Source organism: Strix uralensis, chromosome 30, assembly GCF_047716275.1.
Source record: "Strix uralensis isolate ZFMK-TIS-50842 chromosome 30, bStrUra1, whole genome shotgun sequence".
Lineage (NCBI taxonomy): Eukaryota > Metazoa > Chordata > Aves > Strigiformes > Strigidae > Strix > Strix uralensis.
This window is the reverse complement of record NC_134001.1, coordinates 369,030-395,943: the sequence shown is the minus strand read 5'-3', so window position 1 is coordinate 395,943 and position 26,914 is coordinate 369,030. Positions and strand designations below refer to the sequence as shown.

The following is a 26,914-nucleotide window of genomic DNA, read 5'->3' as shown; positions in this document are numbered from 1 at the left end:
CCTCTTTCCGCTGAGTTTCTCTGACTGCTGCAAGATCCGTGCTCCTGCCCTTAAGCCAAGGCCATTCACACACTCTGTTATCTCTCTGCCACATACACTGAAAGGTGTGTTCAACAGATCATGTAAAAATGCATATGCATATTTAAAAATGTGGAGTTATGATCTGCAAATATGGCACTGCATTTTCCCAAAATATGCATTTTTTTTAAAAAAAAAGTTTGGTTGGTTTTTGGGTTGTTTTGAACAAATTGGACAAATCAGGCAGAAGTTTCAAAGGCAGACAAACAGTTACATCATAACTAACAGCTTTTTCTAAAGTTCTGACAAGAAAGGTTCTCCGCAGGAGACAGAGCAAGGAGCACAAAGCTGGTAGGAAAAAACCACAAAATTTGGGAAGTACTAGTCTGAAATGACAAAGCATAAGGAGGCAAGGTGAAAAAAAATTACTATTGACAAGTTCAAAAAGAACATAGTTAAATATTTTACTTTGGCTTGAAGTTCAGAATAAATTATATTTAGGTGATTTTGTAATGAACTTCAAACTTTTTCCTTCATGGAAGCACCATCGAAGGGCCCGTAATTTACTTGTGAGCAAAATTTAACGGAATGGGGACATTTTTGCCTTCTCAGAGAACAGATTTTCATCTCTAAGCTGTACGCTAAGAACTACATGGTACGCAGGGAAGCTACATGCATCTGGAGCCACGCTGCCACGGCTTATCTAGGAAAAAGCCCAGCTCTGGTTCATAAAGCATCCAACAGCTTTATAAACATTTCTAACTACTTCAGCTGAGGTCGGACAGGACACGGCAAGTAACACAGTTTGCCAGCTACTACTGCCATCACTCACATCATGCCAGTCGGTTGCCCACCCAAAAACCCATAAACCAACAGTGCACCGTTTAGGGGCTCCAAAGACAAAAGCAACTGCACACCTTAATTAGGACAAAAGGGGAGGAGGCTCTGCTGGACAGTGTAGGGAAGTCACGACGTTAAGTAACGATGGTCATTTATTACCTCGGCAAACTTTTACCATCATCCTCAGTCTGGTAAATCATTCAACAGTGACTCTCACTAAGTAAATGCCACCTGCCATTCAAAAAGCCCCCCTTCTAATCTTAAAGCTGCCTACCAAATTAGCATTACAGCACAGCACTGCCAGCTGGGATTAAGTTATGACTCCTGCCTTAAACCAGACCTGGTCTGTGCCACGTTTGCCAATGAGCGACATGTATTTAACAGAGCAAACACGGAACAGCTAACCAAAAGCACCATTCCTCAAGTAGTTACCAACTGACCAGAGAGTTTCCTTGACCGGGTACTCGAGTCATCCTCTGCGGTCTAGAGAAGTGGTCTGTGCGGTGGGTGGGGAACTGGCTGACAGGCCGCACCCAGAGGGTGCTGGTAAATAGCTCCTTTTCAAACCGGCAACCTGTCACAAGTGGGGTCCCCCAGGGATCGATGTTGGGCCCAACGCTGCTTAAGATCTTCAGAAGTCATCTGGGTGATGGGATCAAGTGTGTCCTGATGCAGTTTGCTGACAGTACCAAACTGAGTGGGCAAGTGGACACTTGGGAAGGGAGAGCCACCCTGCAGGATGACCTGGATAGGCTGGAGGAGTGGGCTAACAAGAACCTCAGCAAGTTCAGCAAGGACAAGTGTAAGGTCTTGCACCCGGGAAAACGTAATCCAGGAGTGCAGCACAGGCTGGGATCTACCTGGCTGGGGAGCAGCTCTGTGGAAAGGGACCTGGGGAACCTGGCGGACAACAAGCTCAACATGAGTGAGCAGTGAGCTGCAGCGGCAAAGCAAGCCAACGGGATGCCGGGTTGCATCAACAAGGGCATCACCAGCAGAGATAAAGAAGTCATCATCCCACTCTACGTAGTGCTTGTCAGGCCACGCCTGGAATACTGTGTTCAGTTTTGGTCCTCACTACCCAAAAAAGACGTGGACGGGCTGGGGAGGGTCCAGAGGAGGGCCACAAAGGTCATCAAAGGACTGGGAAATCTGCCATGTGAGGAAAGGCTGAAAGAATTGGGTTTGCTCAGCCTTGAGAAAAGAAGGCTTAGGGGAGACCTTATCACCATGTTCCTGTATTTAAAGGGCGGCTACAAAGAAGATGGAGACTCCCTTTTTACAAGGAGTCACATGGAAAAGATGAGGGGTAATGGGTACAAGTTACCTGGGGAGATTCTGATTGGACATAAGAGGAAGATTTTTCACGACGAGAACAATCAGCCATTGGAATGATCTCCCCAGGGAAGCACTGGATTCCCCCACACTGGACACGGTGCTGGGCCATCTTGTCCAGACTGTGCTTTTGCCGAGAAAGGTTGGACCACATGATCCCTGAGGTCCTTTCCAACCTGGTATTCTATGATAGATTCTATGATCACTGGAGGACACATTAAACAAGGTTTTTTTGCAGCAGCAGCAGCTCAAGCAATCAAACTTCAATTAACATTACAGATCTCGCTAACAGCGGGAGGATTATAACTTTGCCATCTCAGACTTTCTTCCATGTAATTCTAATGACATCATTATGTCTGCAGCAATCTAAGCGGAGGACCCAAAGCAATGAAAATTCATTTTCTTAACCTTTTTGGTTTTTTACACTACACTCTTCAGATACATTCCCACAGGTGGCATAAACTGAACAAGAACTGTGACGTTGCCAACCGAAGTGGAAAACAAATACATGATTTTTTAGGGCAATTTTGAAGACAGATCAGCTGCTTGCTCTGGATAGCGTGCCAGTCAGAAGAACAAGATGGGAACAGGAAAACAGAACTGACAGTGAGACTGTCTCCTTTGGCAGCAACACAAGCTCACAGAAACCACATCTTATACAAGCAAAATTCACACCGACACTCCTCATTTACAAACAGTCATTGTAACTTCTTACAAGCCATCTCAAACAGTCAAGTCTCACCTGGCCTAGAAAACCATTTATAGTATGATGATACATGAAGATTTAAAGGAGAGGTGTACAGATATAACTAAGGTCAATGAACAGATTTATGGAATCTAGGGAATTTTATGGGATTTATGGAATACTGTAGGAGTCTGGGCCGCGCTGGGAGAAAGTTAGTGCAGACAGAAGAATGCAAGGACGAAGACAAGGCCAGCAAAATAAGGCTGGCAAAACCACACAAGATAGCAGATAAGTGAGAAACACCTGTGGTCAGCAAAAGCACACAAGTCTGAGCAAAACAGGGTATGAGATAAGGGAGTTTTGGCAAGTTTGGGGCTTTACGTGCTAATTGCAATTAACCAATGCAAATGCTTGTAGAGGCGCGTGAACAGCGCGTGTAGATGACCTGTAGCCTATTAGAAGATAGATGAGTGCGTGTACGGAACTGAGTAGAGTATAAATGTAACCAGGATTGGAATAAAAAAAACCCAAAAAGATGGACGACCTGATCATCACATTGGTGTTGCGTCGTTTCTGTTCCCGCACGGAGAAATAAGGACAAGAAATTTTCAGCCGTGAACTAGGGACTTACTTGTTCTGTGGATTATTTTTTTTTTTTAATTTCTTTTTTCCTACCGTCCAGCTCCAGCCCGTGAAAACTGAGGTCTGTTTCTAGAGGAAAAGTGTTCAGTGGTTTTGGCTATTGAAGAAAGGATGGCTCCATATCCTGCCTTCCTTAGGGAGTCCTGTTTTAGTGGATGAATGAAGAAGGTGGAAGCAAAATGTTTGGACCTTTTGAATGATGTCCAGGAAGAAAATAAATCTGCACGGGCACCCTGAGCAAAATTTCTTCAAATACGGTCAAGAAGTGCAGAGAAACATTTGCAACTTTAAAATGTTAGAATGGAAAATACAACTGCAGTTCTCTCTCAGTTATCACCTGTCAGTTGTATTAATAACTGACACAGAACTTCAAGGGGTGAAAAGCGATCGAAGCGTAGACTCTTACAGCAAACCTGTCAGTGCTTTAAATAATGCTGGGTTCAGTGGGTTGTCATACAGAGTCCCCTGAAAAAACCAGAAGATGGGATTAAAAGAAATACGAATTGTGGGCTCATGGCATTCTGTTATCCAAACATAGCAAAAATGAGAATTAAATAACATGATAATATGCTAGTTTTAAGTTCAGACTAAAAATAAATAAGTAACTCCCACCTCCACATTGGGGGGCGCAGGGGGGGAGCGCCTGTCTGGCATTTGTACTGAGACTGTTGTTGGATAATTTATTTTAAGGTTGGGCAGGTCCTCCACCACCTCGTGGATGTGAAGTTTTTGTGAGTAAGATTCCTCGGGATCTGTATGAAGATGAATTAGTTCCTGTTTTCGAGAGAGCTGGGAAGATCTATGAGTTCAGGCTGATGATGAGATTCAGTGGTGAGAATCGAGGCTGTGCTTTTGTGATGTACACTGCTGAAGAGGAAGCCCAGCTAGCCATCGAGATTCTTAATAATTACGAAATTCGTCCAGGGAGATTTATTGGTGTCTGCGTCAGCTCGAACAACTGCAGACTATTTATTGGAGGGATTCCAAAAGAAAAGAAGAAAGAAGAAATACTGCGTGAAATGAAAAAAGTTACAGAAGGAGTGGTAGATGTCACTGTTTGTCCAGATGCCACGGACAAAACTAAAACTCGTGGCTTTGCTTTTGTGCAATACGAATCTCACAGAGCAGCTGCAGTGGCTAGAAGAAGCCTAATCCCAGGTAAACCTATTTGGAAATCAATTGAGTTTTGGGGGAGTGTCTCTCTCCATTGTGTGGGGGCGTGGGGTGGTGGATCATCACGATTTTCCTTTCTTGAAGGGATTTTGAGAGTTCCAAAACTGCAGTAATGCCTTTCAGGTAAACTTTTTTGGTTCATGAATCAGGGTTTTTGGGTTTGGGGTTTTTTTGTTGGGTTTTGTTTGGTGGGTTTTTTTTTAAAGAAGCTGAAATTGAAGCAGTTCCGGGAATGAAAGAGCGCACATCTCTTTTTATAAACACAAGTTACTGTAATTTACACCAGGATATCTGTTTGCTGGGGCGCACATCCAGTTTTCATTAGCACGCACTAGTCCCTGCACATGAACTCTCTTAAAGCTGAGCTTAACAAATACCACGCTTGGAATGTGTCCCTTATTTCCTTTGAGTGTCATGGATGATGTTATTGATGTTTCGTATTTTAAAAACGTTTGAAAGTAGGTCTTTCATCTGTTACTAGAAAATAATTTTAAGAGTTTAACAAGTAGAAGATGACTTTCCTTTGCACCTCATTTTATACATTTTGAGGGTGGGAAAGTAAAAGGGATAAAATAGACAAAGAGGAGGGAATAGGTAAAGGTACAGTTAAAAAGGGGAATTCTAGAAGAGAAATTAAGTAGGGAAGAAATGAAACAACATGGTTGGAGAAGCAAAGTCATTAAAATGGATAATACAGCCTTGGTGTTGCTGAAGTGAATGACAAACCTCCCTGTATTCATTAAGGCTGAGATGTAGGCAAGTCTTGCATTAACTGCTGATGGAGGGTTAGGAAGGAGCGTTCCGTAAGACTGATACAGGCCTTGGAAAGTAACGGGAGAAATACGGCCGGATCACGGAATGTAAAATAAACTGGCTGTGTGATATGGAAATGTTGGCTTGGAACGAGTCACAAGGTGGGATTTTTTTTCAGTTTGTGGGTTTGGTGTCTGCTGCAACATAGAGTAAGGCTTGCGCTAGTGCCTAGATATTTAGATGACTTTTTCCAGTTGTTGACCTCGCTTTTTAAAGTGGTAATATTATTAAAAAGTAAGTAAAACAATATGTTGCTTATGGTTGCTTTATATGTGCATGTCTATGCATGTCACAAAATCACAACGTCTGTGTTTCGACAGCTTATGGTGAACCCAAAGGGTAGAGATTTTGAATCTTTGAATTTTTTCGGAGTCTTATTTTCTTTAATAATGTCAAGTAGCAATATTTTGCATATTTTGCTTAAGCAGATGCAGGCAACAAACCCCAGTTTCGTGTGCCATGCATCATGTTTGCTTTTTATAGAGGTAGTTGCCAAGAATGATTTTGTTTTCCATGGCGTATTCCTTATTGATGTAACGCTCCTTTGCTGGAGGAGCACTCCAGCTCTGGGGTCATACCATTCGGGTAGACTGGGCACAGCCTGAGGAGGAAGCTGGTGAAAAAAGAAGGCAGAGAGTTAAAGAATTACGTGTAAGAAATTTGCTGAGATCTACTACAGAGGACACAATTAAAGCTGAATTCGACAAGTTCAAGCCAGGAGCAGTTAAACGTGTAAAGAAGCTGAGAGACTGTGCTTTTGTTCATTTTTTCCACCGTGAAGATGCAGTTGCTGCGATGTCTGCAATGAATGGAAAGTGCATTGATGGAGCTAGTATTGAGGTAGCGCTGGCAAAGCGAGGTAAGAAAGGAAGAGCTTGGAAGCAGCGTTTTAATGCTCAGCTGAGTCCTGGTTCTGAAAATCTCTTAGGGTTTCCTGACAAAGGAGCTGGTCATCAAAAATCCTTAGGGGAACCAGCAAGTCCTTCAGTTCGTCTTAATGGTCAGCGCAGTCCAGGCCCCTCTGAAGTTGAAGGGTGCACATACCCTTTTTTCCCAGGCACAAAGCTTACTCTAACTAGCAGGTATTCTTTAAAACCCGGTCACTTCAGTTCTGCAGTGATGCATCTGGATTATGTCTGCAATAAAAGTAACTGGACACCACCAGAATACTCCTTGTACTCAAGCACAACTCAGGATGGGAAAATACTCCTGGTGTTCAAGGTGGTTATTGCCAGTATTGCAGATGGTTATTTCATGCCAGACAAACTCTGCGCGACAGTAGAAGGTGCAAAGGAATTGGCAGCACAGTTCACACTTCTACATCGACGTAAGTATAAATGCTTTCGATTAGTTCTGAAGAACTGAAGCTAGAAAAGCTACTTTACAATTGTTCTGTGTGTATATATTTCGGCACGTGTGTGAGAGCTTTGTATAAAGTGTAAGTTAGTCGACAGAAGAATTGTTTCTTGTATAGTCAGCTGAGTCTGAACCATCAGGTGAGAGCACTGAAGAACACTGTGGAAGCATCTCTACAGTGCAGTGCTGGGGTGATTTTTGCTTACGTTTCTCTGCCATAATGGTTCATAAGGAAGAACTAGATGACATGTTAATTGACTTAGGTATACGGTCATCTGCGTGTTGATGATGGTGCTGAAAATTTATTTGAAAGGCTGTCTGTGTTCTCGATTTATTATCAGTAGGGGAAACGGAAGTGGTGGATCCATATTCAGATAAATAAATAGGTTTGGGAGGCTGTTTTTATTCCTCTTTATAGACGTTCTTAAGGCTATAGCAGAGTATCATTACATGGCTCTACATGTACTGTCTTTGGGTAAAGAGTGCTGTCATTTTTTTTTTTAACCAGAAAATGGGAGAAAATAGAGATACAGTTATTCTTAATTACTTTCTAAGTGTAGATCTTCATTTTTATATATTCAGTTTCTTAAAATTAGAATGCAACTACTAGAAAACGGAGGGTTTTATATTATAAAAAGCTACGGTGAAATCTGTTCCTTTCGTAACTAAGAGTACAGATCAGTGCGGTTCTGACAGTGTTATCCCTGTTGCTCTCTAACGTGAAATATATAAATAATACAAAACGTAGCACTTCAGCCATCCAGTCCCCGGCCCAGCGTTTTTCAGAACATTCAGCACACAGCATTCAGAACACAGAACTGATTTCTAGTGCCAATTTTTCATTAGTAATTATAGTCATCATCTGATCAAACTTCATCCTCAAAGAAATAAGAATTTTGGCTCTTTGGGAGTTGGATTTGAAGGCTGTTACAGAGCCGTACCATAATGGTTGAAAACTCCTCGTACCTCCTGGGAAAGCTTCGTATAATTTATTCCACTTGTTCTTTTCAACAGTTTCTCTTCTGTTTAGCTCCTTTTCTGGCCTTTACATCCTGGTATATTTGAAGATGAGATAGGACTGATTGTTATAATTTTGCAAGTATTAGGAACCGTCCCATACTTTCTCTGATCTGCTGAGTAGTGCTCTTGTGGTTTTGTTGCAGGGATTCTTCCAGCAAGACTAGATCAGTAGATGCTGTATCATTCAAGGAATTCTTAGTAGTCTTTTGTGGGACAACATAAATACTCTTCTGTCATTACAAACAAATGTTTCTAATGAGTCCTAGAGCCAGAGGTTTGGTTGTTTTCTTTTTTTTTTCTTTTGGTGTAGAATTGTGTCTGTGAAGAATTACATTGGAGGTGATGGGCTTGTTCAGATAATACAAACTAATTTCTTGTCTAATTGTGTGTAGAAAGCTGGGGGGTTTTGGGTTGTGAGTTTTCTTGTCGTTTGGTTTCTGGGTTTGTTTGTTTTGTTCAGAAGTGGAGCAATGCCAGAGTCGTTTGGGAGGGAGTGTTTTGGGGTTTGGAGTGGTGGCAGGCAAGTTCTCTCCAAGTTTCTTCTAATCCCTGGGAAGTTCAAACACGTTGTGCTTCAATTAGTCTTGTTTCCATGTATTAAGACTGCTGTGTCTTTTCACATTCTAGTTTAGAATATCAGCCTTCTTGAGCCATGGACTTCCAGGTTTGAAAGGAGTGGCATTCTCTGTGGATAGTGGCTACTGCGTGTGGGGCGGGCAGTGTCTGAGGCATCAGCCTTGGTGATCCTGTAGAGTCAGCTCTGGACAGAAGCGCAGTGAGATCACACACTGCAGTAAATAGTCCTTTTCTGATTAGCTGTGCATGCGTACAGGGCCCAGGACTGCCTCCACATGATTTAAAGCTTGATTCTGCTTTGGGAATGTAAGGAGGAGAAATCAGAACAGGTGAAGAAGTGTTTCTTAAAATGCTTTTACTTCATAAAATTTGGGCCCAGCGAAACTAAATTTTCAGAGATATGGAAACAGAAATAGGAACTGAAAGGTTAAGTGGAGTCCTGTGTTAGTGATGACTCTTTCTGTTCCTGAGAAATGCCTGAAGAAAGACTTTTCTGTTCCCCTCTATTGCCGTCTCCCCCCCTCCCTTTTCTTCCTTCCTTGTTTTTTTTCCTCTCACCTATTCTAGTTTTGGTGGATTGCCAAAGCTGCTGCTGATAGAGAACTGTTAAAATGGCGCTGCCATCCTTCTCTTCCTCATACTGTTATTCAGCACTTGCTCTGAAGGTCTCTGGGGAGATTTTTCTTTTGGATGAGTTTGTAGCAGACTTATTTCAGGCTTGACTATGATGCCTTTGTTTTGCAATGCATATTTCCTCTTGATTAGAACCTTGCTGCTCCTTTGTTTTGATTTTGCATGCTGTACCGGGTCTGGCTGAGCCAGAATTGGTTTTCCCCTGCAGCAGCCCCCATGGTGCTGTGTTTGATGTTGGAGCTGGCAGGGTGTTGATAGCACACTGGTGCTGTGGCTACTGCTGAGTGGTGCTCACACAGCACCAAGGCTCTTTCCGACATTTCCCCCCAGTGGGACGGGGTGGGCAAGACCTTGGGAGGGGACACAACCAGGACAGCTGACCCCGACTGACCAAAGGGCTATTCCAGACCATCTGACGTCTGCTCGAGGATAAACTGGGAGAAAGGAGGACGGGGGGTGTCACCCTTGGTCCTCCGAGGCAACCCCTCCGCGTATGGGAGCCCTGCTTCCTGAGAAGGCCCGACATCGCCTGTTCATGGGAAGTAGAGAATAAATCTGTTTGCTTTTTTTTGCTTCCGCGCGCGGACCTTTGCTTCGCTTTGCTTATATTAAACTGCTGTTGTTTTACCCACAAGGGTTGTTTTGTTTTCCTGTCTTATTTTCTTTCCCTTCTTTGCCCTGTTGAGAATAAAAGGGGAAAGGGGGGGAAGTGATAGAGCGACTTGGTGGGTACCTGGCATTTAGCCAAGGTCAAACCACCACAGTCTATTTTGGCGCCCAACGTGGGGCGGGACAACGGCAGTTTTATATTAATTGTGCTATAGCTATAGCAGTTAGTAAGCGACAAGCTCTTGTGCTGGTCACGGGTTTGTTGATTGCTCTGCTTATCTTTATTTTGCTAAGCTCGGGAACATGCTGGAAGAAATTGGGAACATCATGAGTGGTTTTATTCTGCAAGCTCCCGAAGTACTTATTCACCCTTATGTCAGCTCTTTGATACTGTTCATTAATGCTGTTCGCCTATTGTGGGCTGTGTGGAGCTCATTAGGTTTTTGGTGTAAGAGAAAGCAAATTTTGGGTGAGAGAATACCAAAATGTGCCCTGAGGCGGCCTGTCCCTGGGTGGCAGGGGGAGTGGAAGGATTTGGGCAGATTCCTAGGACGGTTATCACCTCCTGTAGCCTGGGATCTTACCCCTGAACAGGCAAGCAACCCCGCAAAACTGACACAACACCTGAGAGAAGGGTGCCTTGTCTATCCCGATGAAAATCAGCAACTCCCAGTGCTGTACTGGGGCCTGGCCTGTGCTTATCGAGCTGCAGTTCAGTGCTCTCAAAGGACTGTGGTGGAAACGGGAACTCAAACAAAAACAATAACAGCAGAGATTGCCCCAGTAGTAAAAAAGAAACAGTGGACAAGGAGAACAACAGGTCCATACCCTCGATTAATAAGGGACGAAAAAGAGGAGGAAGAAGCGGGTCCTTCAGCAAAGGGGTCAGAAGAGGGAATAACAGAACTCAAACAGGAGGCAGAAACTACCCGGTCCCTGACGTCATCAGAACCGCGAGATCTGCGGAAAGACTATCGCCGCCAGCCGGGTGAGCGGATTGCTGCCTGGCTGCTTCGATGCTGGGATAATGGGGCTGATGCTCAGCAGCCGGAAGGTAAGGAAGCCCAACAGCTGGGTTCCCTTGCTAGAGATCGAGGAATTGAAAGGGGAATTGGAAAAGAAACAGGAATTTGCAGTCTGTGGAGACGGCTCCTTTCAAGTGTTAAAGCAAGATATCCTTTCAAGGAAGATCTTACGGACAACTCCCCAGGGAAGTGGGCTACTGCGGATGAAGGTGTCCAGTACCTGAGAGAACTAGCAGTGCTGGAAGTCATCTATAGTGATCCAGATAATGATGAAGCCCCTAAAAATCCAGAGGATGTCCTGTGCACACGGGCCATGTGGAGGAAGGTGATTAAAGGTGCGCCATCCTTGTATTCTGCCGGCTTGGCTGCGATGTACTATCCAGAAATGGATATGGGAGAAGGACTAAGATGTACGCCAGCTGTGGAGGCAGTCTCTTCCTGGCTTCAGAACTTTGAAGAGAGTCTTGGTACCTCCTCATCTCTACGGGCGAGTGCCTTAGATGTCAGGAGCACCCCAAGAAATCGGTTCTCTTCCACCCCAGTCAGAGGGAAGGGAAACCTAGGCGCATGACACGTGGCGAACTTTGGTTCTTCCTGCGTGACCAGGGGGAGGACATGAGGAAGTGGGATGGTCAACCCACCTTCAAGTTGGAAGCTCGTGTACATGAATTGCGAGGAAAGACCCCTGCCAAGAAGAAGACATCCAAGAAGGTTGTTAATGTAGCTGGCGTGAAACCGCAAGAAAGTAATCAGCGATCTCCCAGATACAGGAAGACTGAGATCACCTCCCTTGGCCCTGATGAAGGAGTCTCCGGCCTGGCACAGCAAGGGTCAGACAGTGAATACTCTGACCAAGAACAGGAATAGAGGGCCCCTGCCTCCAGCCAGGAGGAGGAAAGGGATGATCGGGTGTATTGGACAGTGTGGATTCGATGGCCTGGCACATCAAATCCGCAGAAGTACCAGGCTTTAATCGACACCGGGGCACAGTGTACATTAATGCCATCAAGTTATAGAGGGGCAGAACCTATCTGGATCTCAGGAGTGACAGGGGGATGTCAAGAACTGTCAGTACTGGAGGCCGAGGTTAGCTTGACTGGGGACAAGTGGGAAAAACATCCCATTGTAACTGGCCCAGAAGCCCCTTGTATCTTGGGCGCTGACTACCTCAAGAGGGGGTATTTCAAAGACCCAAAAGGATACCGATGGGCTTTTGGTGTGGCCAGTGTGAACACAGAGAAGGTCAAACAGTTGTCTAATCTGCCTGGCCTCTCAGGAGATCCTTTTGTTGTAGGACTGTTGCGAGTTAAAGAACAACAGGTGCCAATTGCTATGAGGACCGTGCACCGACGGCAGTATCGCACGAACCGAGACTCTCTGGCTCCCATCCAAGAACTGATCCGTCAACTGGAGACCCAAGGTGTCATCAGTAAGACACATTCGCCTTTTAATAGCCCAATATGGCCAGTGCGGAAGTCTGACGGAGGGTGGAGGTTGACAGTAGACTATCGTGGCCTGAACGAAGTGACGCCACCACTGAGTGCTGCTGTGCCAGATATGTTAGAGCTCCAGTATGAACTGGAGTCAAAGGCAGCCAAGTGGTACGCCACAATCGACATCGCCAATGCATTCTTTTCAATTCCTTTGGCAGAAGAGTGCAGGCCACAGTTTGCTTTCACGTGGAGGGGTGTCCAATATACCTGGAATCGACTGCCCCAGGGGTGGAAGCACAGCCCCACTATTTGTCATGGACTAATTCAAACTGCACTGGAAAAGGGTGATGCCCCTGAACATCTACAGTACATCGATGACATCATTGTGTGGGGCAACAAGGCAGAAGAAGTGTTCAAGAAAGGACAAAAAGTAATTGAGATTCTTCTGAGAGCTGGGTTTGCCATAAAGAAAAGCAAGGTCAAGGGACCAGCACAGGAGATTCAGTTCTTGGGAATAAAATGGCAAGATGGACGCCGCCATGTGCCTATGGAGGTTGTCAACAAGATAGCAGCTATGTCTCCACTGACCAACAAGAAGGAAACACAAGCTTTCTTAGGACTTGTGGGATTTTGGAGGATGCACATTCCAGGTTACAGTCAGCTGGTGAGCCCTCTCTATCAAGTAACCCGAAAGAAGAACAATTTTGAGTGGGGTCTTGAGCAACAACAAGCCTTTGAGCACATCAAACAGGAGATAGCTCGGGCGGTAGCTCTTGGGCCTGTTCGGACAGGACCAGCTGTGCAAAACGTACTTTACACATCAACTGGGGAGCATGGCCTCACATGGAGCCTCTGGCAGAAGATAGCAGGTGAAACTCGGGGTCGACCATTAGGATTTTGGAGCCGGGGATATCGAGGATCAGAAGCCCACTACACTCCAACTGAAAAGGAGATATTGGCAGCATATGAGGGGATTCGAGCTGCTTCCGAAGTTGTTGGTACAGAAGCACAGCTCCTCTTGGCACCGCGATTGCCTGTACTACATTGGATGTTCAAAGGAAACATCCCTTCTACACACCATGCAACCAGTGCTACCTGGAGTAAATGGGTAGTGTTAATCACGCAACGAGCTCGACTGGGAAAACCCAACCGTCCAGGGATCCTGGAAGAGATCATGGACTGGCCAGAAGGTAGAGATTCTGGAGCACTGCCTGAGGAGGTGGCTCGTGCCCAAGAGGCACCACCATGTAATGAGTTACCAGAAGATGAAAGGCGGTATGCTCTTTTTACTGATGGATCCTGTCGTGTGGTAGGAAACCATCGGAAGTGGAAAGCTGCTGTGTGGAGTCCCACAAGACAAGTCGTTGAGGCCACTGAAGGAGAGGGCGAGTCAAGTCAGTTTGCAGAAGTAAAAGCGATCCAACTAGCCCTAAAGATTGCTGAACGAGAAAAGTGGCCAGTACTGTATCTCTACACTGACTCCTGGATGGAGGCTAACGCCCTGTGGGGGTGGCTACAGGAGTGGAAGAAGACCAATTGGCAGCGCAGAGGTAAACCCATCTGGGCTGCTGCACTGTGGCAGGACATCGCTGCCCGAGTGGAAAACGTGGCTCTAAAGGTACGTCATGTAGATGCCCACGTGCCCAAAAGCCATACCACCGAAGAACATCAAAACAATGAGCAAGTAGACAAGGCTGCTAAAGTTGAAGTAGCTCAGCTGGACCTGGACTGGGAGCGCAAGGGTGAGCTATTTGTAGCTCGATGGGCCCATGAAACATCCGGGCATCTCGGGAGAGATGCAACGTACAGATGGGCTCGTGATCGAGGGGTGGACCTGACCATGGAGGCCATCTCACAGGTCACTCATGAATGTGAAACATGTGCTGCAATCAAGCGAGCCACACGAGTAAAGTCTCCCTGGAACAGAGGGCGATGGCGGAGTTTTCGATATGGTGAGGCCTGGCAAATTGACTATATTGGACCATTGCCACGAACACGCCAAGGCAAGCGCTACATACTCACCATGGTGGAAGCAACTACTGGTTGGCTCGAAACGTACCCTGTAAATCATGCCACTGCCTGAAATACCATCTTAGGTCTTGAAAGGCAAATTTTATGGCGACATGGTACTCCTGAAAGAATCGAATCAGACAATGGGACCCATTTTCGAAATAATCTCATAAACTCCTGGGCAAAGAAACACGGCATTGAGTGGGTGTATCACATCCCTTATTACCCACAAGCGTCTGGGAAGACTGAAAGATCCAATGGACTGTTGAAGACTATGTTGAGAGCATTGGACAATGGGGGATGGAAGCACTGGGATATAAATTTAGCAGAAGCCACTTGGCTAATTAACACCAGAGGATCTGTTAACCGTCCTGGTCCTGCCCAAACCAAACCCCTTCATACTGTGGGAGGAGATAAGGTCCCTGTAGTACACACAGGGAAATGGCTGGGAAAGGCAGTGTGGATTGCTCCTCCCTTGGGAAAAGGCAAGCCCACTCGTGGGATTGTTTTTGCTCAGGGACCTGGATGTACTTGGTGGGTAATGTGGGAGGATGGGGCTACTCAGTGTGTGCCTCAAGGAGATTTAACCTTGGGGGGGAAATAATCTGTGGGCTGAGTTGTATGTTGCAGGAAGTGATGGAGGAAGTAGGAACGACGAAGAGTGAACCAGATACGTGCGATGATGACCCAAACCTAGCCGGTGCTGGAGTCCAACAGTCACACATACTGCTCTGTCCTGAACATCCATCTTGACAGATGGGAGCCAAGTCACTGAACATCTGGAGGAGTGAAGAAAGCTTACGGAATGGATAAATGAGTGTTATGTGGGACCTGGGCATGACGTAAATGGTATGGAATAAGGGGTGGAGACTGTACTGGGTCTGGCTGAGCCAGAATTGGTTTTCCCCTGCAGCAGCCCCCATGGTGCTGTGTTTGATGTTGGAGCTGGCAGGGTGTTGATAGCACACTGGTGCTGTGGCTACTGCTGAGTGGTGCTCACACAGCACCAAGGCTCTTTCCGACATTTCCCCCCAGTGGGACGGGGTGGGCAAGACCTTGGGAGGGGACACAACCAGGACAGCTGACCCCGACTGACCAAAGGGCTATTCCAGACCATCTGACGTCTGCTCGAGGATAAACTGGGAGAAAGGAGGACGGGGGGTGTCACCCTTGGTCCTCCGAGGCAACCCCTCCGCGTATGGGAGCCCTGCTTCCTGAGAAGGCCCGACATCGCCTGTTCATGGGAAGTAGAGAATAAATCTGTTTGCTTTTTTTTGCTTCCGCGCGCGGACCTTTGCTTCGCTTTGCTTATATTAAACTGCTGTTGTTTTACCCACAAGGGTTGTTTTGTTTTCCTATCTTATTTTCTTTCCCTTCTTTGCCCTATTGAGAAAAAAAGGGGAAAGGGGGGAAGTGATAGAGCGACTTGGTGGGTACCTGGCATTTAGCCAAGGTCAAACCACCACACATGCCCAAAAGGTCTTACAGGAAGGAGAATCTCCAAAATGCAAAGCCTTATCCGTTGTCTCCGCTTTAGCAGTGGTGTTTGGTTTGCATTAGTAGGTCACCTGCAGAAGGTGATACTTTCAGATGGTCAAAGTGATGAGAATTACTTATTTTTAATAAGAAAGTATCTGTGCCTGGTTTTGTACACGCTGTGGGTGGCATTTTAGTGGTTGAGTGTCTGTTCCCATTTTTTTCTAGTTATGAAAATTAGGGCCGTACCTTTATAACCTGTGTAATCCTGAACACAAACGATAACAAGGATGCTAAACTCGAAATGATGGTGTGAGACTCTCCTTCTTTAAAGAAGGATGAAGACAGCTTCAGGTTCTATACCTGACCATGCACACCTGCCCCTTTTGTGGCTTAAAGATAGCATTATCTAAAAATATTTTCTTTCCTATACGTTTTTGGGAAAGAATCACCAGAACAATTAAAAAACATTAGACGGAGAATGATTATTCACAGCTGTGGTCAAATCCAGAATGCAGATAAGTTGTTGAAAAATTAAGGAAGGATGTGTTGAGATTTTTCTCTCTTCAATTATAGTTGCAAGTGCTATAGGGAAAACATTGTAAGGTGAATTTAAATTAACTATTTTAAAACTTTCTAGCACTTCAGTGTACCATATGATTACAGTTCATGTGAATTCTTCCTTGGAATTCCCAAATCCCAGGTTGGTTTTTAAAAGCTGTCTCCCTAATGGCCTAGTGCTAGTGGTGCTGTCTTGTTATCTTTGAACTATAAAACTTTTTTCTTTCGGTGGCCTCTTTGGACTCTTGTTTCTGAGGATTTGGCCTCACACAGCGTGTGCAGAACCCTATTTCAAAGCAAACATGCATGGCTGACTTTGGAAAGATACACCTTCCGTGCTGATAAACACCCTCTTTTTGGTGTTGGCCTTGCCATGATAGTGAAACATAGTCGTAAGGAGCCTAGAATAGAGTTTCTTTTCCCTCTCTAATCTACAGAAGTTGTTTATATTCCAACAGGACGTTGAAAGAAATGTCTGCAGCTGAAGAGGAGTTGCTGGATGTGACGGAGGATCCCTCCTCACTGAAGTGTCTGGTGGATGGTTTCGCATGTTGAATGATGCTGCATGGATGCAGGTGTTGTGTGGTTTGCGGGTGTTTTGCTGGTTCGTTTTGGTTTTTTTAATAAGCAGCAGTGATTTTGAGAAAAGTCTGTGTTTCTTCTTGGAAGCAATTTACTATAAGCATGAGTGTACAAAGATGCCACAGGGAATAATTCCTTCTGGTAAGTAACTTAATTTTTTTGGCCACTTAATTTTTGATGATGTGTATAGGTATTTTTCTTTTTAAAGCAGATAGCAGACTGAGGTAAGTGAATGAGAAGGGGCTGCTCTGACAGAATTTTCAAATGGCACTGTTAGGATTAATAATCTCAAAGCCCTCTGGCTTTTTTTTGGTGATATGTATTTACTTTCACATAACAGAATTCTTGGTTATTACTGCATACAGTAGTCCTGAGCAGACAGCAGTACAACAATTAACCACTTGGTGACACCTGAATATTTTGAAAAAGGTGCCTGGAGGAAATACAGAAAGCTGTGATTTCCCTAAAAGATAAGCTATGTTTTAATATTACTAGATAAACCATGAACCTATCAAGGGAGTGAAAAGAATCAGATTTGTTTAAATATATGGAAAGTGCATGTCTAGATGTCCGTTTGTGAGAAGGGGAGCAGAGCTACATGTTGACGTTCCAGAAGAGGAATGACTGGGGGGGTGGGATCCAGACTAGGAAAAGCCTGAATGCCCCACAGAAGAAACTAATACCTTCTTCATTTAGTTTGAATCTCATCTCCACACAAATAAGTCTGTGTCTTTAGAAGTTACACAGCACCCTAGTGTTGTTTGCAAAACGGCGCTCGGCTGTTAGATGTGGTGTCCAGTTAGAAGAACGTGTCAGACTTCCTACTCTCGCGGGTCCTGGAGGCTGACTGGATGTGAGGCAGCTCCGATTTGGACTGTATGGTTGGGCTAATTAGCACAGACTCTATATTCCACCCCTGGTCCAGAGGCAGTGTTAGTGCAGAGTCGATGCCAAAATAGGAGGCATTCTTTATAATTCAGGTCCTTTGCATCAGTAACGCAGCTTTACAGCTTATGGAATCAAGCTGGCGCATTCAGATGACTTCAGAGCGCGGGAAGAAGAGAACTCGAAGTGGCATCGATGTGTGCTGAATTGGAGACCTTCCACCTCCCTTCCTTTAGTAAGAGTAAACATCTGAAGCTTGGAAAAGCAGAACATTCTTCTGAGAATGTTTGGGTTTGGGCTCTTTGGTTTGGTTTGGTTTGGTTTGGGTTACTACTGGTGGAATTCCACTGGTTTAAGGAAATACCAGAAGATGTCAGAACCTCTTTCTAGTCGTTAAGATAACACCCTCTGTAGCAAAGGCTGAGTCCTGGGCAGTTTTGTCCCTGCTGAGCGTGACTTAAGGGTGATGGGGAGGAAAGAGGTTTCGGTAAAGTTTCCTCGGTTTTGGGGATCTGCCCTGTTTTAAACTTGTATTCCACAACAGGGTATTCTTTGTCCACTCACACACGCTATTCCATGCGGCATCTCACTAAGACACAAGTTAAGAAATGAATTTTTAGGTAGAAGAGAGTATTTAAAAGCATTTAACAGAAAGTATTTAAAAGAAAATAGGCGGATAAATCTCCGAATCAAGGAAAAACATTTTGATAACTAACTGTAGCATCTAAGTTCCAGTTTAATTCCAGTTCACCGCATGGAATGTGTATAGTGAACAGTACTGAAGCAGGTGGAGCAGGCATTCTATCTTACTGCTATGAATTCGCTCCTTTAAGCTTCTTAAATACTGCATACAGTAGCAATTTACAAGTCAAGGATAAAACTTCTATAAACTAGTTCAAGAGTCTGTACGCAGCATCTTGGAAGAAATTTATCCGTAGACTGCTGTCTTAGATTTTGGACGGTAAACTTGAAGTTCAAGCAAAATGCTTTTATTTTACTGTTTTATTGTAGGGTTTTTCTTCACTTCAACACTGCCTCGGTTTGCTTTATCAAAATTAACTATATTGCTGTTGGAACAAGCAGCAGCCTGGTACAAAATGTCAGATGTTTAAGGAAATACAGAAATTGCTGGCTTTGTTTAGCAAATACAGATGACAACTGGTGATTGGTGTGTTTGGGGTTTTTTAGTGATTTTTAGAAAGGCTCAGAATGTAGTGTAAGATGTTCCTTAATCGTATGAATTTAGAAGTCTTAAATATTTATCAGATGACTTACACATAACGGTTTTTATCACAGCCCCAAGCAAGCATATATAACTTTGCTGTCCCTGAGTGCAGCACAGTGGGACAGTAGAGGTGAGTAAACCTCCTGGGATTGTGTTTGGTGCAGGTTTTACCCCTCAAAGGCATTGTCTCAGCGGCACTGTTTGGGCTGTTCGTTAGAGAAGTTGGTCTCAAGGTTATTTCCCCACATACACACGCCTCTGAGAAGGCTTGTGAAAAAATTCTGTCCAGATTTGGTTGGTTTTTTGGTATTTTTGTGTTGTTTTGTTTTTCCAAGACCACCATAGCTATGCTGCTGCTGCTGGATCACCCAGGCTGATGTTCCTGTGCATTGTGCAGCACAAAGGAAGGTTATGGTTTTTACTCCTAAAATGACTGAGGCGTATTTCAGTCATTCAGTCATTTCTGAATTACTTGCATCTCCAGCTCGGGTTTAAATTGATGTTGAGAAATGGAGTAGTTACTACACCAGTGACCTGGAATACTTCTTTGGGTAGTTGGTTTTATGTAAAAAGGAGAGACTGATGTCTCCTCCGATTTGCAAAAAGTCTTCCTTTTAACTACAATTTTATGCTACAATTTTTTTCAAATATGCTATTGTCGATGAATTTATGTGTGAATGTCACTTCTGAGGCCTCTTTAATTTTTTAAAAATAGAGATTATCATCTTCTCTGAGTGTTGGGAGATTGGTTCTTTAAAGCTTGTAAGACAGTTTGGAAATAGCATTAAATACCTGCTCAGTGCTGACTTTACTGCTGGAAACTTCTAATCTGAGTCTCGCGGGGTTTGTCCTGAGGATTCAGTTATTTTTCAGTTGCTGCTGCTTACAGACAGGGTGTATAAATTTGTAAATCTGGGCCTGTGTAGGAGAACGTGGAGAAAACAAAGAAATGTTGGACTGTGGTTATCCGTGAAATGACTTGACTGACTTCAGCAGAGTCAGTCACTTCAAAACAGGACTGAGTTCAGTGCCCTTTTCTGGTCCAGTGGCGAATGACAGTGAACTTCCAACAGTAGAGTTGGGTTTTGTTTATGCAGCGTGTGTGTGGCAGAACTTGTACTTAGTCCATAGTGCATTTGGATCTGAAGTGTTCAATATGCAATATGCAAGACTGCTGCTGTGATCTGTGTGATGTGTTGAGTTGTTTTACAGAACTCGGAACAGTGGTCTAATATGCACATTCAAGCTGTTGCCTTTAATATTTTGTGTTCAGTGGAGGTGAAGCAAAGGGTCATCGGTGTAAAGTTTGGTTAAAAGGAGAGAGAGGCTGAGCAAATACTTAGGTTCGGTACTGAAGAATGGCTTTTAAAAGCATAAGGCTTTAGGAAAAAAAACCCTGAGATTAAGTTTTGGGTTTTTTTTTTACTAGGTCCTTTCTGATCTTGCTTGAACTGTTGACTAAGTTCCTTAATGATTTGAGTTAGTATTAGGGGCGCAGAGGACAGGGCAGAACGCGGCATTGGCATGACACCGACTGCTTTCACTGCAACATTATCTTAAGTTCCTTAATAGTTCAGTCCATCTTGGACTAGATGATGCAGTGTGCTTGCTGAAATCAAGCGTCTCTTTCCTCTCCCATTCCCCCTCTTTTTCTGCAGCCACTATATGCCCTTGGCTTGAATTGCCCTGAAGAAGAAAACTTTGGAATTTCCTGCTTCGGATCTTGCCACAAAAGAAAAGAAGACCACCACGTGGATAACATGAATTTCCATTAATTATAGTATTCATATTATTGCTCTGCCTTAAAAAGTTCGTGTGCGTGGTGGTAGTAGGTGGAACACACTGATTTTTGTTGCCAATTTACACAACCACTGTCCTTCTCACATAACTTCTAACTTCAATTAGATTTGACCTTTTGCTGCAGCAAAACCTCCTTTCCCTCCTCTTCCATTCAGGCAAAAATAAACCAGACAGTGACATAATCCCTCTCTTCCCGCTGCTAGAGTCCTCCCAGTTTGAGTGTTTTGGGTTTTTTTTCTTTAGAGTGGCTCTTCATAGTCTCATGGACAGTCCTCCAATAATAACTGCAGATCACTGCTTCCAAAAGTCCTGTTTTCCACACACACCCCCACACACCTTCTGCTGTAACTTCAGTTTCAATGCCAACTTCACCTGCTGCCATTTCAAGAAAGCAGCAATTACTTACAGAAAATGTCAATTGTCCAAAACAGTCAAGTCCATTATAAGCACAGATTTAGATTTTTTTGTAAACAGAAAATTGAGATGTCTTAGACTTACAGAGTCTTTTATGGTTTCTTCTAAACGGGATATCAAATCTTGCAGTCTCATGGTAACATCATCTTTTTGCTCCACGATGTCCATTAGTTCTTGAATCCTTTTATTCTGCGTATTCCTTTTCTTAGAAAAGAAAGTAGTTCAGTCAATGTTCAATTCTTGAACTATACGATGCATTTAGAAGCAAGATCAGTTAAGCTAAGCTTGATATAAAAAAAAGCTAGAAACGTACTACAACAGCATTTTAAGCTACTGAAGTTTTGTATTAAAGCAAGTAATTCTGCACAAGGGTTTTTTTGAGAAAGTCCCCTCAGCTGGTTCTTTAAGCTGCTCAGCAGACTCGTCCGATTTAATCATCTGCATTTCCAAGTCTGTGACAGGAAGAGAAGCCTGCAGCAAACAAGCAGCCATTACACAGTTTACTCAGGAATCCATTTTTCCAGATCTTCTGGTACTTTAGGAGCTTTTGAATAGACTCATTTCTTTTTGTGTTGGCTTCTACTTGCAGGACACATTTCAAAAGTTCAGGTTTTTTGGATAGAATTGGGCCCTGCAACCCGTATAAAATATAGATCACGTCAAGAGACTTCTGCTGAAATCGCACTATGAGGTATTGCTGCTTTTGTCTATGAATGGTCCACAGAATACCTGAAACCACTGCGTCAGCACAATGTGAAGGGCTGGATCACAACATAACCATGAAATCACGAATAAATAATGTTGACGTGTTGCCCCACAGTTCAGAAGTCTTCAAGTGACAGTTTTAAGTTTTGTCTTAAAAATGAAATAATCAAGGCCTGTGGGATTGTTCAGCCTGAACATACACCAAACAATTGATTATCACCTCTATGCACACGATTTGGTTCCAAAATCCTGCTCAGATGGATTATTTCTATTTTACAGTGTCATTTCTTTTTGCTTTCTCATCACACACCCCCAGCTCACCTTTGGGTTTCTGTGTCAGCTGCTCTTCAGTTTTGATTAGTTCATCGGTTTTCTTTGTCAGCTTTTCTTTGGTCTGAGTTAGTGCAGTGGTAGTTTTGCTCAGCTGCTTTTCAAGCCAACCTGTAGCTTCCTGGGGGTCCTCTAGAGACACCACGTGTCTGTGTGTTTCTTCTGCCTGCTTTTCGATATCAACGACATCATCCTGCAGAGAATCAGTAACGCCCTCACGATCAATGTAGGTGCCTGGCCCTATGCCATACTCTTCATTCTGGAAGATAATTTATATCCCTTTAGAAATAGCAAATAATGACACAATACCCATTATTTCTACTGAAAATTTGGAAGACCATTATGTCCTCAAACACCTAAGTACAGTTAATTCTGACTTCAAAGCCATCTTGTGGGTTCACAGGCAATTTGATGGCCACTTTCTGTCTACCTTCACACAGAAGTCTCCAGCATCCAGTAACAGCTACTTTAGTTTTAAAGCATTTAATGGCCCACCATCACATTCCCTTTTATATCACCACTAAAGCATCCCCTCCAAATTTAATATAAAAGCTAGCATTTTTACCCGATGAGAACACCGAATGAACACAGCAAGCAAACAGCTTTAGAAGGAATACATCCGAAAGTTTCAAATATCAGTAGAAGGTTGGGAGGTCAAATAACTTTGCGGGAACTTATCAAATTAAGTTGTATTTAAAACATTGACTTTATATCTTTCCTCCTTGTTTAAAAACAAAGGGTTGTTTCAAACTCACAAGAACCAGCCTCAACCTAAGAGCTCAGTTATGCTTAAGTGTATATACAGTTGTCATTGCTCCAGCTGTAGCCACAACAGCCTTAAGAGGGAAAAAGTCTCTGGCACCACTCCAGTACAGCGCATATATGGGGCCTAAGAATTCAGCTTCAAATGCCTTAAACAGGCACTTAATGCAACAGTTTATAGCATAACTGCAGCTTTTCCCCCGGCTTCTCTGTACACAGTAACTTTGTGTTGCAGAAACGCAGAAAACCCCAAAGATTCCTAAATGCATCTCCGAGGCACAGCAGCTACTCCTATTGAACACGCCAATGTACCTTGCTGAGGACACAGTCACACAGCATGCCATTCCTTGGGACCGCTCTGCTCCTTCTGGAGACGTCCCATCACCACAACAGGTGGTTAGTGGAAGGGATGGCAGCAGGGGGATAAACGTACCAGAGGTCCAGCTTGTTCGCTGCAAGGCTGATCCTTTAGTTTATTTTCTTCCTCCACGTCTCCAAGATAACCATCTACAAGTTCCCTGAAGATCTCCAGGCGCGTGTCAGCATCTTCTTCAAGCCGTTCTCGTTCGTAAGAAAGGCACTCACTAGAGTAGGGAAACAAGTCAGATACAAGCTAGCTAGCAGGAGCTGCTAAGAAGTTATTAGTACAGCTGCTATAAACAAAGATGGGTTTTTCTTTATTCTGGCACAATAGAACAATACACAAATGGTGTTGCTACACCAAAGCAGAAGTGTATTTCCTGCACACACACTCCTGAAGAATGAGGGGGAGACATACACACACAGGTTATGGCTGACACTTAACTACAAGCATTGTTTCTAAGCTTCTGGAGCCAGAACACCCATCCGAAGTACCACTAAGGCTGCAGGAACCAAAGGATTTGCAAGTGTCACTCTTTCTACAGACATCCTATCAAAGCTCCTCTGTCAGGGAGAGCTCTGCAGGAACACTGCTGACAGATTACACACCCCCCTCCATCCCCCCCAGATCAAAGCCTTTCCTACACAGTATTTTTCCTGAACTCATAGTCCAAACACAAACTGATCTATTACCAGAGGCAGGAAGTCTGGCAGAAGAGTGTGGCCTCTTATAGCCAAGGGACAGATTTAAGAAATAAGTGAATTGAATTTCTTTTTTTTTAATCAGTAACATTAAAAACCACTCAAAGCTAACTTACTTGAAATATATTTCCTGCTCAGCAAAATATTGGGCAAATTCCTGCGTCACCTCTGCACGAATTTGTAGCTCCAGCAGTAACTTCTTCTTCTTTTCAGCAAGAAGTTTGTTCTTCAACTCTTCTGTGAGACTCAGCAGCATCTGGAATTACCATTAGGATTAAGTTTTTCATAAAGAAATGGTTTCCCAGAAGTGAGATTTTCCTCATTCCTCAAACACTACAACACCACTTTACTCGTCCACCTGACAAAAGCCCTTCCACTTCTTTCATTAGCTGATTCATAAACAGAAGATTTGTGAGGAGCTCAGAAGATCTCTTTGGTCCTAACGCAGCAGTTTATAAGTTTGCACAGAGCAGGCATTTGTAAAGAACATCCATTTGATGACCAGAATTGCTGAAGTTGTCTTAAACAGGCTTAAGCTCCACAGGATTTGGCTCTTGTTTTCCAGAGGCTCATTTTGGGGGCAATATTAATGAAACCTCCACAAACCAGTTTCTAGTCCTCCGTTCCCTCCTCGTCTTCCCTAGAAGCGACTACATTTGCTTAAGGAACAGTTTTCAGCGTTTCCTTGTGCAGAGAATACAGAGGAACAGTCTGTATTGCTAAAAGCAGGTAATACTTGCTGTGCATTGACCATGGGCTCCAAAGGGAGAGAAAGCCCAATCTGCAATTCTTACTGCTTAGTCTGTATTTAGACACATTATAGAGTTTGCCCACAACAGGCACCACACCATGAGTAATCCCACTTTTAGTTCTTAATGCTGGATTTAGATAGAATAAGGGTGATCAGGAAAAAAGAAAAAGAAAAAGAAAAAGGTGGGAGATGGGGAAAACCAGAATAAGACCTTGCTTCAAGACTCCGTGCTACGCTAATTCTTAACACAGCCCTGGCACATACCATGTACTCTTTTTTCCCAATAAGAACTGTATTTTCTAGGTATTTCTGCACTGCTTCTTCTCTTGACATATGCTGTTCCTCCCCGTCATTGTCATCTTCGATCACATCTGAAGTGCTCAGGCTTGGACAATAATCCCAAGCCAGAGTTGACCTATAGATGAATCCTGTATGTTTTATAATTGACAAACGTTGTATCAATAGGTATTGTACTAAAATTATAACAAACCACCTGTCCGGATGTAACAGGTGGGAATATTGAAACCTGAACAATAAGTCTTGAACCGAAATTACTAACTCCGTATGTAGTCAGTAGTGAGATATGTATAGAAAATGTGACTTAAACATCACAAAACATGTATCCTTCTTTGTGTGTGTAAACAAGGTAACAGGGCCACAGAGACAGTTGTCGGGCCCTGTGACCCGGTGTGTGACCTTGCTCATAAATCACCTAGATAAGCTGGGAAAAATCCCTTAGTTTTTTCCCTGAGCCCTGGCCAGGCTCTGGGAAAATCTAACGTGAGACTGACTCCAGATATTTCCGCTCAAAACAAAGGTGCCAGCTCTTCTGGCTTACTGATTTCAGGTATATAAGGCTGGGCCCGCTCACAGCGACTTTGGAAGCCTCACCTACGGGTGGACGCCCCGCGTAGGATTTCCCACTTGCAGGGAAAGGTTCTCCAAATCCTCGCTGTAACCGGGGCTGCCCAGCGCCTGCGGGGCTGGATGATGGTAACGTATGCAAGTGGTGATGGGTCTTTCTTAACCACTACTCTCTCTCTTGTAGTAATGATTTGATGCATTACCCTGGATTTTCCTATTTGTTTAAGCGTGCCAGTTTGTCTTTTCTTACTGTATGTTTTCTGTATTATTCTGTTATATTATTTAGTTATTTCTAGTAAATACGCCTGCTCTTTTCACTCTGGTGTCTGAGTTTAATTGGTATCCCTGATCAGCAAAACATAAATTGGGGTCAGAAGTGGGATACGACAAAAATGCCATTATTTAAAGTAACTATTGGATGTTTTAAATTGTATGAAAAGGTACCTATTGAAAAAGGAAAAGAAACTACAAATTCAAGTAAACGAGGGTGGATTTCATTAACTGCATGTAGAAAACAACACCAGAGTGAAGAGAGGCTGTTGTTAGAGCGCTCCCAGATGGAGCGACAGAGATGTGATTTGCAGAGTCAAATAGTGATGTTGCAATGCCAGAATAAGTTGTTTGCTGATAAGCTGGATACTTATCAGACAGTGGCGGAGAAAGCTGCAGTGCGAGTAGCACAGTGTAAGTATAGGAAAAGGAGAAAGTGTAAGAAAGTGCATGCGGTGATTGCAGAAGCGGGTGTGCAGTGGGATCCTGGTAGAGATCCTAATAGTGGGCAAGCTGTGAGGAAGGATATGATAGAGGATCATACACAGTATGAAGTAAATGATATAACTGAAAGATTTAAGCAGAGACCGGGGGAATCCTTGCTCTCTTGGACGGTGCGTTTGCAGGATCAGGGAGTGGCAGGGGTAACCCTAGACGCAGGAGATTCTAAAAAGTTTTTGATTTTAAGTTCAAATGCTTTTGTGCAGGATACATTTCAAAACAATGATCAGGATATTAATTTGTTAGCACTGGCTGCTCTGGGATGTAATACCAAATATCCTCCAGAGAATGATTGGCCGGCATCTGACCGGCAGTGGTATACTTTGCGAGATTGTAGACAGCGGATGAAAGAGGAAGGGATGAAAGCAGCTGTTTTTGTAGGAGACGCTGACTTTATGGTGTGGCATCCTTTGTCGGGCACTATGAGAAACAGAGTGATTCAAACCGTTCCACTGGCATATAAAAATGTAATTATGCCCCTTTGCATTAATGAAATGGGGGATCCCCTCGATGAAGGAATTGAAAAAGTGCAACAGTTACGTGACCTTGAAGAGTGGG

General features: G+C 43.9%; 3 protein-coding genes across 8 annotated transcripts in view; 2 read left to right on the top strand and 1 right to left on the bottom strand.

Moving 5' to 3' along the window:
* Window positions 1-25,749, bottom strand: part of LOC141935984 (kinesin-like protein KIF20B) — a 49,056-nt gene extending 23,307 nt beyond the window's left edge. Inside the window, exons 1-6 of one of the 6 annotated variants that reach the window (XR_012626671.1) lie at window positions 24,986-25,749; window positions 24,087-24,226; window positions 23,342-23,492; window positions 22,138-22,405; window positions 21,196-21,310; window positions 18,642-19,815 (exon numbers count right to left, since the gene is read on the bottom strand). Coding sequence is in view for 3 of the 6 variants with exons in the window: in XM_074852699.1 (XP_074708800.1) it covers window positions 21,442-21,563; window positions 22,138-22,405; window positions 23,342-23,492; window positions 24,087-24,226; window positions 24,986-25,054 (750 nt within the window). In the remaining 3 variants the exon portion in view is untranslated. Of the gene's footprint in view, window positions 1-18,641; window positions 19,816-20,245; window positions 21,564-22,137; window positions 22,406-23,341; window positions 23,493-24,086; window positions 24,227-24,985 lie in introns of those variants that run through there. The other 5 variants (XR_012626673.1, XR_012626672.1, XM_074852699.1 and 2 more) reach the window with 5 other exon arrangements.
* LOC141935917 (putative RNA-binding protein 46) lies at window positions 1,462-7,909 on the top strand. The gene is made up of 3 exons (XM_074852602.1): window positions 1,462-1,543; window positions 4,211-4,678; window positions 6,060-7,909. Exons 1-3 carry the CDS (start codon window positions 1,462-1,464, stop codon window positions 6,869-6,871), a joined length of 1,362 nt encoding a protein of 453 aa, XP_074708703.1. The 3' UTR covers window positions 6,872-7,909.
* On the top strand, window positions 10,492-15,615 carry LOC141935954 (uncharacterized). The gene is made up of 2 exons (XM_074852641.1): window positions 10,492-10,520; window positions 12,046-15,615. The coding sequence occupies exon 2, from the start codon at window positions 12,058-12,060 to the stop codon at window positions 14,239-14,241; it is 2,184 nt and encodes a 727-aa protein (XP_074708742.1). The 5' UTR covers window positions 10,492-10,520; window positions 12,046-12,057; the 3' UTR covers window positions 14,242-15,615.
* Window positions 25,750-26,914: the final 1,165 nt, after the last annotated feature.

Bases quoted from the DNA above. Each gene is read 5' to 3' on its own strand.
- LOC141935917 (XM_074852602.1), top strand. From the start codon at position 1,462: ATGTTGGGCCCAACGCTGCTTAAGATCTTCAGAAGTCATCTGGGTGAT. The intron at 1,544-4,210 runs GTACCAAACTGA...ATTTATTTTAAG, and splicing joins CCTGATGCAGTTTGCTGACA to GTTGGGCAGGTCCTCCACCA. The intron at 4,679-6,059 runs GTAAACCTATTT...CCTTTGCTGGAG, and splicing joins TAGAAGAAGCCTAATCCCAG to GAGCACTCCAGCTCTGGGGT.
- LOC141935954 (XM_074852641.1), top strand. From the start codon at position 12,058: ATGAGGACCGTGCACCGACGGCAGTATCGCACGAACCGAGACTCTCTG.